At 47.8% G+C, this 16,322-nt stretch overlaps 1 protein-coding gene across 1 annotated transcript in view; it reads right to left on the minus strand.

Moving 5' to 3' along the window:
- Positions 1–16,322, minus strand: part of MAP4 (microtubule-associated protein 4) — a 105,503-nt gene that overhangs the window by 19,274 nt on the left and 69,907 nt on the right. The window contains exons 13-14 of the mRNA XM_010008547.1: positions 2,553–2,653; positions 1,396–1,608 (exon numbers count right to left, since the gene is read on the minus strand). Coding sequence (XP_010006849.1) covers positions 1,396–1,608; positions 2,553–2,653 — 314 coding nt within the window. The remainder of the gene's footprint in view (positions 1–1,395; positions 1,609–2,552; positions 2,654–16,322) is intronic.

Genomic DNA, 16,322 nt, shown 5'->3' on the forward strand with positions numbered 1-16,322 from the left:
CAGAGGCACTGGTGCACTGGTGGTCCCTTCAAGGTGCTGGCCAACAAAAAGCCTAAAATAAATGGTTTCAATCCTTCAAGGCATCAGCTGGGCATTGCTGACACGTGGCACTGCAGAAGATTCCAGATACAATTAAGTGGATATATAATATCTGTATAAAATGTCACATGCAGAGGCAACTGACTCTGCAGTGCAGGACACAGAGCACAGACCCTGCTGAGCATTTCAGTTCATCCAGACCTGTGGAGGCCATTTCAGGTGTGAGCCAGCTTGTGATTTCTGAACCAAATGGAGAGTGTCAGACCACAAGCAACACTTCTGGGAGAGATTTCTTTCCTTCATGCCCGGAAATTATTCCCAAGTTAAGAAAGCACTTACAAAAACACAGTGGACCTAAGAATTCAGTGTCCATGTTTCACTGCACACTTGGAAAGCTACTTCATGGACGTTCCTGGTAACTCTGTACACTGATCTCTTAAGTCTTTAAGTACTGAGTTAATGTATGGAAACTAATGAGATTTGGATTTCATCAAAAAGGGATCCAGAATCATGCAAAAACTTAACACTGAGATATTGGTTCACAGGAGGACAGATTTATACCTGTGCTTTCATACTCTTTGTTATTTCTATTTAATTAGCTTTAAAAGACACTAAAATGCAGTTACTTAAGCTGAAATGTGTAGTAGAAACACTAGCATTCAAACATCAAAAGCTTCTGAAGCAGATTCTAACCTTCCCTTTCCAATCTGAATTCTTCTGCCACATAATAAATTAACACAGGGAAAATTCAAGGGGCGTTTCCCATTGTTAACAATCCCCCTGGTCACCCTGCTCAGCTTGAAGATGTAACACTAAGAATTGCCCTCAAATTTTCTCTTACCGGAGAAAATCTTCAGTATTTCCTCAGCACAGAAGTGGATGCTCAGTTATTTTCCAACAGTTTTTATGAAGCCAGAGAGTCAGTGGGAAACACTGAGGTGTTCAGACTGGTTGAGTCCAGCCCTCAATATGAATATCCAAGGACTCTGCTTGGTTTTCCAACACTCTTGTCTGCATTCAGGTTATTTGTGTTTGTCATCTAAAGATCTGTATTTTAAAACCCCTCCTCCTTTAGTCATGGAAAGAAATAAGGAGTTATTTCGTGACAGTTGTGGCAATACAGTTAAGTTTCATGTCCTCCTCTGCCCTGACACAATGATACCCCTGAGGTCTGGTGCCACACAGGTGGGTCACTGGAACCTGCTCCTGATGATGGTTCAGCTCTCCAAACCCAGGGAATCACATTCCTGACCTTCTCCTGACTCCCACTAGAAGGATGTTTTGACTCTGAGGGCAGTAAACGAGTAGATAAGGTCTGGGAGCTCCCCCCCCACACACAGAGGGGCAGTTTCTTACCTTTGGTTTAGTCTCTTTTGGAGTGAGGGAGGAGGGCCGGGTGGTGCTGGTGGCTGGGCGCTTGGGAGTGGCTGGAGTAGGACCTGTAGTAGGGCTGGTGGGTTTTTTGTTTGGGCCACCAGGCGTGGCAGAGGCTGGCCTCTTGGGGCTGGTGGTGGCCAGGGGCCTGGCTTTCGGTGCTGCAGGCTTTGGAGATGGTGTGGTGGCAGCAGGCTTTACGGGTGGTCAAAACAAGCCAAGTCCAGGAGGAAAAGAAAACGACGACGACAAAAAACCAAACCAACAACAAAACACAAAAAAAAACAAACAAAAAAAACACAACAACAACAACCAAAAATAAATAGCGCATTGTAAACCAAAACATTGAGCTGCAAGAACATAAAACTGGTGTTTTAAATGAAACCAACAGCAACTGAAAAATAATAATTAGCTTTCTGTTTTCTGAGCGTAAGAGAAAGACCCAAGCGAAGCAGCAGAAGTGGGGCTGCCCCTGGCCCAGGGGGGCCACTCATTCCCAGACCTCAGGGTTTATTCCAGAGACATCTAAAGCACCAGGAGGAATTGCTTCTAAAGCTGGGATTAGTAATGGAGCACACAGGACACTGCTTCCCAGTGACACGCACGCAGGGGATGCAGGCTCTAAATCCTCCTGGGATGACCCCAGGGTGGCACATCCGCTGCCTTCAGGGGGACAAGAATCTCCCCCCTTTACCACTGCTTTGAGAATTTGGGGATGGGTTTTGCTGCCAGCTTCTGAAAGCAGGTCTCTCTCCTGTGCCCTAAATGGCCCTAAATAAGAGTATTAGACCCTGAGAGAGATCTCTGAGTGCTAACTGCAATGCAAATTAATGTATCCTAAACAACTAGGAGAGCATCAGTGTGGCAGAACTGTTACCATCCATGTTTACTACTTCCACACCACCAATACCAACCAGGGAATTAATTTAAATAAAGCTTTAAAATCTACTTTCAATCCCATTTGCCACAAGCTGAGTTGTTTGTTTGCAGCCTGACAACTGGGTGTCTTTGTTTCAGTCGAACAGCTCACAAACAGCAGCTCAGAAAACAGAACTAGTGTTGGCACAGCTTGGGAAGCAGAAAAGCTGGCAAATGGAAAGCCCCAGAAGTGAGGAGGCTGAAGGTGAAATGACACCTACCTTTGTCTTCTTCTCAGGGCTGGGAGGAAGCTCTTTGTTGGGAGGTGCTGTGATATCGTTCCCTGTCACGGCTTCAGCTGGTTTGGTCTCTTCTGGTTTTCCTGGGAAGCAAAAAAATGAAGGGAGACTTCTTAGGTCTGAACTTCAAAAGAAAAGAATATACTTAGTTCACTGCTATTCAACATAGTGGCAGGAGGAGCCAGAACTGAGTCAGTTACAGATGGGCTGTTCCTAGAAGATCTTCCCCAAGTCAGAACATCTATAAGAAGATTTTCCCTGTAACAGGACAGCTCATCCAGCTGCCATCAGCATCCCATTCCTCCTGTTATTCCAGCAGGAAAATAGAGAGCAGATGAAGGAAACCCCTGGTTTAATTAAAATAGCAAAGCTTCCCATCTTCCAAGTTATTCAAATACATTGTTGGGATGTTAATGGTGAAGTTCTGATCTCCTGCAGGTGTTATAATTACTTGTCCTGAAGCAGGGCACTGTTTTTGACCTGCTTCTACCATCAGGGCTGTTTCTTTCTCTGGACCTTTCTCCTACCCACATCCAGGTGCTGCAGCTCCCTGCAAGCAGGGAGGATTCCTGGGAAAAGTGGCACAGGAAAGGGGGAATGTGGGAATCTGGTCCTAAGGTGGTGGATCACACAGACCCTCGTTAGTGTGGAAACCACCCCGTGGTGCTGCTGCTCCCTGTGTTTCACAGAAGGAAAACTACTGCCCTCCAGAGCAAACAACGGAACAAAACATTACTTTGTGACACAGATTCACAGTGGTCAGTGTTGGAAGGGACCTCTGGAGACCATCTAGTCCAACCCCCCTGCTAGAGCAGGGTCACCTACAGTAAATCCCAGAGGAACATGTCCAGATGGGTTTTGAATGTCTCCAGAGAAGGAGACTCCACAGCCTCTCTGGGCAGCCTGTCCCAGGGCTCTGTCACTCTCATAGTAAAGAAGTTTTCTCTTATGTTTAGGTTGGACCTCCTGTGCTCCAGTTTGTGCCCACTGCCCCTTGTCCTGTCACTGGACACCCCTGAGAAGCATCTGGCCCCCTCCTTCTGACACCCACCCCTTAAGATATTCATAAGGATTGATGAGATCCCCCCTCAGTCTCCTCTGAGCAGCCCCAGCTCTCCCAGCCCTTCCTCACAGGCAGATGCTCCAGTCCCTTCAGCATCTCAGTGCCCTGGGCTGGACTCTCTCCAGTGGCTCCTTGTCCTTCTGGAACTAGGGAACCTAGAACTGGACCCAGTTGTCCAGATGTGTCCCCACCAGGTCTGAGCAGAGGGGCAGGAGAACATCCTTGACCTGATGGCCACACTCTTCTTGATGCCCCCCAGGAGGCCACAGGCCTTCTTGGCCACAAGGGCACATTGCTGGCCCTTGTGCTGGGTCTTTAGTAGCAGCGTCACCAAGTTTTCTCCCTAAATCCAGTGAATCTATGGAGCTGCCACGGTGCTTTGCACAGGGAGACACACAAGGAGCAATTTCATAGCACCATAGAGTGGTTTGGGTAGGAAGGGACCTTAAAGCTCATCCAGATCCAACTCTCCTGCATGGGCAGGGACACCTCCCAGCAGCCCAGGCTGCTCCAAGCCCCATCCAACCTGCCCTTCAGCACTGCCAGGGATGGGGCAGCCACAGCTTCCCTGGGCAACCTGTTATTTCCCTATAAACAGCTTTTAAACCACCCACTCTCCGTGGTGCTGCAGACACAGCACTGCCCTGAGCCTTCCACTGCAGCTCCTGTGGCACTGGAATTTCATGAAGGATATGGCACAACCAACCCCCCACAAATGCACTCATTTTCCCTTGTCATCTGGGGATTAAAACCCAGTGTGTCTGTGGGGGATGTTCTGCACCAACAGCACAGACTGCCAGGCTGCGGCACACGCCAAGGGCCCCCCAACAGCCCAACAATTCCAACAGAGAAAAGGCTGATCTTCCACATCGTTTGAAAATCACTATTTCTGTTGCACACTTCCTTGCTGGTTGGTCTTGAAGGGAGAGTCTCAAGGGTCAGTTCAGTTCTGGTACAAACACCAGTGCTGGAAACAAGTGCAGTAAAGCGGTGCCTTTGCCTGCCCTGGTGCTGCTCGGAGCCTGGGGGGTTTGGGGGGTTTGTTTCTTTTGCTGACTCCAGGGCACGGTCTGCAACCTGCTCTGCCTTGCATTGCACTGGCCCCTTCCCAGCCACTGGGCCCCCAGGTCATACTAAACATTTTGGGTTTCATGTCCTAGGCATATAAAAAGACTTGCAAAGAAAAGCAAGGAGTGAAATGCACAGGCTGGACACTTCCTAATGCAAAATGCTGAAGAATCATTCATGTTCACCTAAAAAGCCCATTTTCATTTTTTTTTAGCTCATCTACACAGGCTCCTCTGTCCCAGTTTTCTCCACAGCATTTCAATAAACCTTTACACCCTCCCTCATTTAATTTGCCAGTTTTATCTACAGCAACAGCAGAAAGAGCAGTTGCCAATGGGTCCCGTTGCTGAATAAGGACCTTCTGTCCATTCCCTGCTCTCTGCTCCCAGGACTCCACGCCTGGGAATGGCTTTATTTTGAATCCTATCAGCCTCAAGTATCTTGGATATCAAGGTGACTTTCCACCCTCTGGAAGTTACCTTTCATGTTGTTATTACTTCAGCTAATTCAGCAGCAACATGAAACCTCTCACATCCCAGCATCAACCTGAGTTCATCTGTTGAGGAAACCCAAGGAGGCTCCTCAAAAAAACTCAACTTCAGGATTTAAACTCCAGCAGCTCCCAGGTTTCTGAACTAACATCATGGATTTCATGTTATTTTGTGTTACTTAATCCAATACAGGCTACTAACCAAGGAATCTGAGTGAATAACCTCAACACAGGAAATTACCAGAGTATATTAAAGTTCAACATAACAAAGAGGATATTTATTTTTAAAAGTGTAAACCAGAAATGCAGCCTCACCAGGCTGGTGGAGCTGCACTGCAGGACAGCAGTTAAGCAACCTGCATCTATGAAGAATAGTATCAGTGAGCCCAGGAGAGCTGGGAAGGGAACTTCCCTATTTCAGGAGCCACAGGGATGCTATCCAGGATCCATCTGTCCCAGGCTCTGACCCCAGGGGGAACACGACCCTGCACCCAACCCCGAGGGACTGCAGGAGGATACTCGTGCTTGGTGCTGCCTCAATTTGTGCAACAACCCTTTTGCTGTCATGCATTGTTTAATGAGGAGGGGCCTGTGCCACCCAGAGCAGGGCACTGCCTGGGAAGATTGCCTGGTTCCAGGGAATACTGGGACAAGCTGCCAAAGCTTAATCACATTTGTTCATTAGTCTGCAAGAATTCTTTAGGAGACTTTTCAGTTTGCTTGTTCCCCCAAGCACGGCAACGAGCCTCTGAAGGAGATGTCAAAGCCATTTTGTTGGGAGCTCTGGCAGGGGCTGCTGCTCTGCCCCCAGCCCGGCTGCTCGTCGGCTCCTCCCGGCAGGCGCTGATGGAGAAGATTCAGCTGGGCTGAGTCAGCACCAGGGTTGAGTTACTGCCGGGGGAAAGGGGCTTGAAGGAGACAGGGAAGGACATTCCAATCTGGCATCTTCCACTGAGGAACTCAAAGGCATAACCCTGCCATCAGAGCTGTCCTCCTTGCTGCTACTCACTGCACCTCCAGCTCAGCGCTTGTTACTCACTAATGATGCTTCTAATGGTGAAAATCAGACTGGTTTGTCCCTTGTGCTGGGCACTGGAATGCTGGGCTCAGGTCTGGGCCCCTCAGGACAAGGAGGACGTGGAGGGGCTGGAGCGTGTCCAGAGAAGGGCAAGGGAGCTGGGGAAGGGGCTGGAGCACAAGTGTGAGCAGGAGCAGCTGAGGGAGCTGGGGGGGTCCAGCCTGGAGCAAAGGAGGCTGAGGGGAGACCTGCTGGCTCTGCAGCTGCCTGAGAGGAGGTTGGAGCCAGGGGGGTCGGGCTCTGCTCCCCAGGAACAAGGGATGGGACAAGAGGAACCGGCCTCAAGTTGTGCCAGGGGAGGTGGAGGTTGGATCTGGGGAACAATTCCTGCCTGCCAAGGGTTGTCAGGGCCTGGCCCAGGCAGGGGGGGAGTCCCCATCCCTGGAGGGGTTTCCAAGCCCTGGAGATGGTGCTGAGGGACATGGGGCAGGGCTGGCCTTGGCAGGGCTGGACTCCATGATCTTAAAGGCCTTTTCCAACCAGAAGTATGATCTGGTTGGAATCAGAATTATAGATTCCATGACTCCATGTGCCTGTTCCCAGCACCACGAGGCACCACCGCGTCACAAGTTCCAAGAGCGACACTGAACGAAATTATTCACATCTAAGTGCACCAGAGAAAACAAATGACTCCACAAGAACAACTAATCCCTCAAACTCCAGAATTTTGTTTGAGGTTTTACAGATATCAAGTTATGAAAGAGCAAACTTGCTGAGTGGTGCTTTCATCTCCCATCACAGCCATACCAAGTGTCCTTCAGACAGGCTCCAGCCAGTCCAAGGAGGGATGGTTGGATTCCTGACATGCTGTGTGGAGGAGAGACCCCAGGGTGGCCCAACTCTGAGCTCTGGTTACTTCATATTTATAGTACTTCTCTGCCTCTAGCTGATTTTAGAGAAAACAGGCTTAGATTCTGGGGAAAAAAGCTAGTGACAGCTCTCCTGCATACCCAAGATCATGGCAATGTTCTCCTTGACAAGGTTTCCCTCTCATCTGCTGCATGTTCCAGTGTGACACTGGCAGATGTCAGACAGTTGTCTTCTCATATAAAAATCTGTTCAAATTCAGCGTTGTTATAATTAACTGGGAAAAAAACCCCACCCCCCAGTTTGAACCCTCTTGCTGGTTGAAGCCTCAGGGGCTTCCTGGTGTTGGCCATGCCCAGTGGCCCAATCCCCTTATGCTTCCCAGGCTGTGCCCCCACCACACACCTCGTGTCCCGCTTGGCCAAGGCACATTAGAACCAACAACAAGTTAAAAAGCATATTTTAAGAATAAATTTGTCCCCAGGAATGAGATGTTTGCCAGTGCTGGGTGAAGGCCCCAGCAAACAAGACCACGTGGTGCTCAGATACAGCTGGAGATGGAGGGAACAAGAGTCCTGACAAATACGTGGTGGTGACTTTTCAGAATAAACAAAAATGAGATGATCTCTGCCAAAACTGACACTCAAATGAAGCTTCAGCTGCTTGTTATAAAAGGAGACAACACTCTTCCCACAGATCTAAAAATACTAGCTAACATAATTCATCTGTCTCTTATTAGAAGTGAGACATTAAAAAAAACCAAAGAGGAGTGATGAGGAAAGGTAGAATTGTGCCTCCCTCAGCCAAGCTTAAATCCTGGGTGGCAAACGAGGCATGTGGGGCCATCCAGCCCCCCAGGCAGCCCTGGAGATGGCACTACCTGAAAGGCAGCACAGCCTCCTTTGGAGGATTCAGCAGCCACTCCCAGCAAGTCCCTTACACCAGAACCCTGGTGTCTGAGGAGAATCAACACATTTTATCCTTTAGTTCTTCTCCCTGGCAGGGGTTACCACCAGCAGGTGAGTTACCATTAGAAGAAACTTCATGTGTTATAAAGCAATGGAAGTTGGTGATGCAATGGTTTTAAGAATTATATATCTATTTTTTCCCCATCCCTGGGAACATTCACAGTCAGGCTGAACAGGGCTCTGAGCAACCTGATCTGACTGAAGATGTCCCTGGTCTCTTCCCACCCAACCCAGCCCATGTCTCCTTGGAGCTGTACTGGCCTCACATTAAAAAGGAGGACTGCAAACCCATGTATGGGAAGTGAAGAAAAGCTTCATGACTTTCCCCTTGAACTTATTACTCAAAATGCAATTATACTTGTATGGATACAAAAAAGAGGTCAAGCAATGTAGGACCACAGAGCAATGAAGGCTGGAAGGAACCTTGGAGGTCACCAGTCCAACCCATCACTCAAAGCAGGTCCCAGCAGATCAGGCTGCTCACAGCCATGGCCTGTGTGATTTCCAAATAGAAGGGAAAATTTCCAAGTGAGGGTGGTCACACGCTGAAAAAAGCCCAAGAGCTGCAAGATCTTCATCCTTGGGGACATTCAGACCTAGAAAGGACACACATGGCCCTGGACCAACCTGATCTACTCACACATGGGTTTGAGTTGGGGCTTGAAGCAGAAAGATCCAGAGCTCTGTTCCAATGTTCCAGCTCTGCAGGGATGATGCCCACAGTGTACCCAGCTGCTCATGTGCCTTCTTGAAGCCAAGTCCTGGTTATGAATAACTATATATAGTTTTCCTAATCATAAGGAACAAAAAAACCAAAACCCACCCCCCTCTCCTCCAGAAAAATCTCTCTCCCCATCCTGTGACTTACAGTTCAGAGACACCCACTGGTCTGACCATCTTTCAGCCCCTGCCACCAATTAACATTAGAACAGCAGAACCATGTAGGTTGGAAGGGATACCTGGAGGTCACAGCCTGATCCCCCACTCAAATTACATCAGATTGCTCAGGGTTTTTCCAACCATACTCTGAGCATCTCCCAGGACTGAAATTCCACATCTTAGGGCTTCTTCTACAATATTTGATTAGCCTCATGGTAAAATAAATAATAAAAATCTTAATTCACTCCTGGCACAAGATGTTTAACAGCTTCACTGTGAATTGCTCAGGAGTCACCCAGCACCATCTGCTGCTATTTTGGTTTGATGACCCATATTCTTCTCCTGGAACAACTGAACAGCCTTCTCTTGTTCACAACTTTGATAACTGACTTTACAGACAGTCATCAGAACCATCTCCCTCTCTGAGTCCTCCCTCTTCAGTGCTAGAGTCTTAGCTTATTTGGCCATTCCCCATGTGAACTAATAGGATGCCCCAATTTATCCTACTTCTAACTGCATCAGAGTCTTTGGAGGCAGAGGACAACATGCAGACTGACACACTGCACCCAGACTGCCAGTGCAGAATGAATTTATAAATCAGTATCATTTTTCCTAGTTTCTTCTCCCTTCCTTTCTGAATTCCTAGAACTCCCTTGGCTCAAGGGAAGCCCCACAAGAGCATCCCTGTGACACCTACAGCCCACAACACCCTCACAGCAGCAGGATCATTGCTCCTCCTCTGTGAGCACAGACACGGAGCAGTGGGGGTGGCAGCTGCTGGGAGCTGAGGCTGAGCTGGAAGCTGGGGTGACAGCAAACACAGACCTTCAGTCTTTCAGATCCCTTCTCCACCAGTTCTGCTGGAACAGCCCTCTTGTGAAAGCTGTTACTGTGTGTGAAAAAACAGGCACTACAGCTGAAAAGCTTTACTGTTCCTGTTCCCTTCCCCAAAGCCGTTAAATTAGGGAAAATACTTCTAGAAACATACCCAGGAGTGTCTTCTGAGAAAGGTTGAACTGTGTTACTGCCTGTTCTATAAATCATGGAGCTCGGGATAAAAGCCTCCGTGCATGGGTTTCTCAAATACCATGTGGCAGCTTATTCAAGAACAACCAAAAAACTCCCTCTCCACTTCAAACGGAACAGGTGAAGACCCCAGGACAACTTCTCTCAGGCTCATTCAAAAGGCCAAGCCCAGGTACTTCTATTTTCTGTACTGTGGTCAGCAAAAGCTGAAGTGAAGATACAGGGCAACAGTAATTATACAGAATCATGGAATGTTGGGTTGGAAGGGACCTTTAAAGGCCATCTAGCCCAACCCCCTGCAGTGAGCAGGGACCTCCTTACATCAGGTTGCTCAGAGCCCCATGAAGCCTGACCTTGAATGTCTCCAGGGATGGGGCCTCCACCACCTCTCTGGGCAACACTCTGGATGTTCCACCACCCTCAGAGTAAAGAACTTGTGCTCTCCTGGGCACATGAAAGGGTTTTAAAGAAGTTAGGGAATGTTTTTCCTTTCTTATAGAATTATCAAATCATTTTGGTTGGAAAAGACCTTCAAGATCATCGAGTCCAACTGTTGGACTTTTCTCCCTGCTGTTTTCTCCCCCTGTTGACTTAGACAAATGAGCATTTCAGTGGGTACCTGACACTACATCACCTAAATCCTCTCATCTCCCACCTCCCCTGCTGGGTAAGGTTTTCACTCCCATTCCAGGGGGTCTGCACTTCACCTGCCTTGCCCCCAGTCGCTGCTCCAGGCTGCCTTATTTACGTGCTTCCCAACGCACTTCTGAACGAGGCCAGGAGCTCATCTCCCAGATCCCCAGCAAGGGATATTCCCTGGGCTAAGCTGAACTAAAACATCATTCAATGAAACAGCTCTGTAATTCTCATAGGGATTAGAGTCATCAACTGAAAAATCCATTAAGAGAAATAGATTAAGCAATAAGGCAATGACCATCTTTACTCTCCCTCTTAAATGTAAACAACCTCAGAAACAAACCCAGCCCCTGTTCAACCCCAGAAATTCTGCAGAGAGGCATGAGCTCTTTCTTGGCCATCCATCCCCATCCAGAAGGAGCTGCTTCATCTTAAAAACCACCATCAAATAAAGCCTTTTTGGCTAAGGCTCTTAAGACAAAAGCATCTACAAATAGAACAAATCTCAGTTTAAGCAGAAATACAACCTTTATCTGCTTTCTCCTCTCCAGAAAAGGCTAAATAAAATGTCTCCTGCTTGACCCAAATACAGCACAGCTAAGCATTTTATTTGGCACCAAATGCAACTCAATCAACATGTACATTTGTACTTGTCATCAAGAATTGAGGAATAAAGCAGATGTCCTCTTTGCCTGCACCTTGTAAACCCAGGCTGATTTGCTAAGACTATTGGAAGGGAAATCCTAAATCAGAATTTGTTCCTCTAGAACAACCTCAACTACTTGCCCTGTTTACTTAACCTGGCACGAACTGCAACCAGGCAGTGACTGAGAGTCATTAACACACTCTGACTGTAACACTGGGCTAAAAATCCAATGCTGGTTATAGAAAAGCAAACACAATCGTTAGTTTGCATCGATCAAGGTGGAAGCAAATCCACAGACACAACAAAAAGGTCAATTCTCTGTCACTGTCCCCAACAAATGGCAAAGTAAAAATCCCAGCAAAACCCCAACATGAACTGAACAGGCTTAGAAGGGCTATCAAGTGGGGACAAGGGAAGAATCATCCCCTGAATTCAAATTTCAGTCTGTCCTAAGACTGGTCTGAGCTGCTGGAGCCTCAGAGCATTTCCAGGCAGCTGCTTGAGCTCGGGCAGTGCTGGAGCTGAGGGACACTCAGATGTTTTCAGGCACCAGGCACAGAACTGCTGTGACTTATGAACTGCCAAATGCAAAATAATTACAAGCAGGAGCCTGTCAAGCACAAAGATATTTCCAATGATCCGAGGTTGAAGGGGTCCTTCTAATCTTTATCTCAGCTGATCTATCACCAGCCTTGGACTTGAAGCCTGGTATTTTATGCATCTTTATATTACCCAGCATACCCTGAAGATCCATCCATATAAATTCCCATTTTTTATGTCCTGCCACTTCAAGCTTGCAGCAAGACTTTCCAGGGATGAGCAGTGCACGGCCATCAACAACATCCCTGCAACAAGACCAGCACCTGCTTCCTCAACCCACCTGCTGCTGCTGCACATCTCCTTGCTCTTCTCATCTGCCTGTCCCAGGGGGTTTGGAACTAGATGATCTTTAAAGTCTCTTCCAACCCAAACCAGTCTGGGATTCTACCACCTCTCTCCCCAGAGAGAGGGGAAGAGGAAAGCTCACACGCCTGCTGTAGAGCACTGGTTTGAAGGCAGCACCCCTGGAACAGCCAGGAATTTGTGCTGGTTTGGAGGAAGCACAGCAGGTGTCACAGAACAGGGAACCCACCTGGCTTACGTCATGCTTACAAGACTTCCAGCAGCAGTTTTCAACTCAGCCTGAGAGATGCCAGTGATTATTCTATATTTAAGGCTGAACATGTGGGCTGAGGCCAGGGTGGATGGGGCTCTGAGCAACCTGGTCTAGTGGGGGGTGTCCCTGCCCATGCAGGGGGTTGGATCTATACGATCTTTAAGGTCCCGTCCCACCCAAACCGTTCTATGATTCTATGTGTACATCAAGTGAACCATCAACAGCCTGTATCAGGCACTGGTCATCACCAGTCCCTCATGTTCCCCTCCTTCCTGCAGCTGCAATAATTTATTTTCTTTCTTTGCCCTCAGAACCATCATCCCAGCAGGCAAGGAACATGGTGAGCAAACCCCCACCCCTAACAGGACAGGCATCATTAGTTCATTACAAGGCTGCTATTTCCTAATCCCATAATTAACTCTAATCTGTGCAAACCTGAGGAGATAGGTTAGCACAGCCCCACTCAGGCATGTTGGAGGTCTGGGATTCTGTAGTTATCTAAACCACAAAGTGTTCTGCTGGAAAAACAAACCCTGCAGGAGATCCTGAAGTGGCGCTGGGTCGCACACCTTGCCTGGGGACTGGGAAAGAAGTAAGAGGCAGAAAATAATGAGGATGTCTGGTACACACACTGAGCTGCTATGGATCAGTGAGGTGACAGTCCCAACCCTGGAATTTCTGCTATTTCAGAGCAGAAGATGTTTCAAGTTGGAGGAAATTTGAAGAAACTGAGTGAAGGCAGGCGGTGAGGGCAGTGGGGAAGGACACGGCTTGGCTGAGTGACACCAGCAGGGCTGACATCTTAGGTACGTGGAATAAATCACACAAGAGCTGACCCACTATGTGCACATGAATCAGACCAGTTGTTTGGTGCAGGAAAACAACACCACTGCTTGTTTTGGTGGGAATCTGCAGCAATTACTGATGAAATAAGGGGCCAGGACAAGTTCTGCAGCTCAGCTCTGCCCAGGACAGCCGGGATCTCCTTGTTAAAACACCTGCCATGGGCTACAGGAAAGACTGAAATGGAAACACTTTAAACATAATTTTTAGAATAAAATTGAACTAAACGTGTGCTTATTAACACCCAACTGCCTGCAGGAAAGAAATATTTCATGTACAATTCTAGGTCACCTTAGAAAAACTGGAGTAGTTGAGGTTTAGCCAAAAAAACCCCAACCAAACAAGCTCTGGCTGGACAGGAGCGAGGGAATCAGCTCCAGGCAGGGGTTCTGAGGGCGCCAGAGGACGGATTAGAACTGGGCTGGACAATTCTTTCTGACAGTTTTTAGGATGAAAAAAGGTGCACATGACAAACGTTGTTACCCTGAACGTAAGCGCTGAGTTCTGAAGGAATAGACAGAAGAGGCAGAAAACCAGAGGAATGAGCAGAAGGGAAATGTTACCCCTGGCAGGTAACGCTGAGGCATTTTGGAGAAACGGTCTTGGGATGGTGGGAGACCTGCCAGGTGAATGCCAGGATTGGAGCAGGGAAGCTGGTAAGGACAGGAATGGGTAATTTAGCCATGAATAAACTGCAGAGGACAGATTGAGAATCAGTCCCACACTTACAGCCAGGCTGCTGCAGTTATTTTTATTGTAACCACCTCTCTGCTTATTAACAGGGGAGCGGAACTGAGAGCTCGTCACGGTTTGAAAGTGATTCAGAAACATCCAAGGAATTTTTGTCTGTTTTCTTTTGCATTCCAAAAGTTCTTTCTAAACTACACATCCCTAAAGCAAAGAAAACATTTTATTGTCTCTACTGCAATGTTTTATTCCAGGGGAAAATAAATCCAGAGTTACTTCTTACCAATGCATTGTATGCAGGTGAAGACACCAAAGCAAACCAGGCTGCTGATTTGGGAGAGGAGAGTAAAGGAGAAGTGACAACTCTGTCATATTCCTGCCCAGGAAAGCCCAGGAACTGCCTGCTAACTCAGTCATTCCTGGAGCCCTTCATACTCAGGTTGATGGTTAAAAGGATGATAAACAGCTTTTAAAATAAAGATCAGGAGAGCACAACATTTTAAACTTAGATGCTTAAAAAAAATTGGAATTAACCATCTGCAAAAAGCAACCCAAGCAGAAGACTCGGCGCATTCCCATCTTTCAGTGACCTTTACATCACTGATGCTTGGCCCCTCTGGGCACAACCAGTCAATCCACTTCAGATTATGTCTTAAACATTTCTCTGATGGAAAGATCCCATGTATCTGTGCTTTGAAGCAGTTCCCTCTTCAGCTCGACAGAATTTACCAGCCTGACCAAACGTGGTTTCCTCTTTGTCCAAAACACGAAGCTCTTTGTGGACTTGTCATAGAATCATAGAAATGTTCTGGTTGGAGAAGACTTTTAAGATCATCAAGTCCAACCATTAACCCAGCACTGCCAAGGACACCAAATCTGCCTTGCTGCAAAAAAGCTTCAGCTGCAGAGCAATGTCAGCAAAGATCCCACCACCCCAGGAATTCTGAGACACGAAGGAGAGCACAAACACAGCATTTTCTCTGTGCCACCTTTGTTGCCAACATCACTTTCACCCACATCCTGCATAAGCTGTCCAGAAGCCTGGTGACCCTTCTGTGTGTGAGTACAAAGCTGAGCACAGGTACACACACACAAGCACAGGTCCTGCTTGCACCCAAGCAAATCTGTGTCCCCTCCAAGTGCAGCCAGGAGGTCACTGCACTGCTCTGGTGGCTATCAAGAGGAGAACTGATGAGTCCTGCCTGTCTGAAAGGACCTGACATCTCTGGTGGGGCTCTGAAGGACCAATGTCTGCAATCTGTGACAAGCTGCCACCCAAACTGACACTGCTTCATCTCAGGCTGCCAGGGTGATTCAGGATCTGTGCAGCCAGCAGACCGTAAGGGACAAAGTAACACTGAGGTAATGAGAAGGGAAGAAGTTAAGAGGTGTTGGCACCTGGGAGTGGAGAGGCTGGTATTGCCACAACCTCCTTCTCCAGACCTGTGACCACCAGTCTTGGAAACTGAAGCATCTTGGTGGATTTGGCAGTGCTGAGTTAAGGGTTGGACATGATGGTCTTAAAGGTCTTTTTCAACCAGAACGATTCCATGATCTTAGATAAACTATTAGAGAAAAGTAACACAGTAAACAGAGGCATAATCTGATTGTGTTGCAAGTAGTTACTGAGAGCTGAAGGAGGGACAACAGGAGTCAGGACCAACTGACCAACCATTGGGTGTCACTGCCACACCACAAAACCCAAGGAGATGCCCAGCTGTGGTCCTCCCAGCACATCACCTTGCTCAGAAACTGCCTTTCCACGCTCATCACTCAGCTTGTCAACCCAAATGAAGCATTTGGAAGCTTCACCTGAACAAGGCAACCCCTCTGCTCACCTGCCTGTTACTCTCCCCTCTCATAATAGGGCATTGATTTCAAGTTTTATTTCAGCCCTCTGAAGGTCTAGCAAACCAGCTGGCTACAAAAGTCACAGGATGGAAAAATTCTCATTCGAGTCTTTTGTCTTTACCCCCTGACACGTTTTCCTTCTCTCCCCATGTGAAGCTCTTGTTAACACGGACGGCAGACAAAGCACACACACCAGCCTCATGCCCAACATCTGGGAAAAAAAGCAGGTTCATTGCTGGCTGGATCTGGCAAGAGGCACAGAGATGTTTTTCCAGGCTGGAAAACAAAGATTAACTACTCTCCTCACAGATTTTGAACCTGGGAAGACTGAGCTCACGCACCAGGGCACTACTGAAACAACGGAACACTGCAAAACAAACCAAGCTGCTATTGACACTCAGCAGTGGGGAAGGCTCCATTGTCACTGGGCTCTGGGGAGAGAGCTTCCAGAAAGCAGTGGGGAAATTCCACTTGGAATTCCAGCACTGAAAAAAGAAGAGCTGCACCACGGAAATCATCCTACCCATTTACTCTTGCTGGCTCCTTCCGAGGGA

The sequence above is a fragment of the Chaetura pelagica genome, unplaced genomic scaffold (genome assembly GCF_000747805.2).
Source record: "Chaetura pelagica isolate M959 unplaced genomic scaffold, ChaPel_1.0 scaffold612, whole genome shotgun sequence".
Lineage (NCBI taxonomy): Eukaryota > Metazoa > Chordata > Aves > Apodiformes > Apodidae > Chaetura > Chaetura pelagica.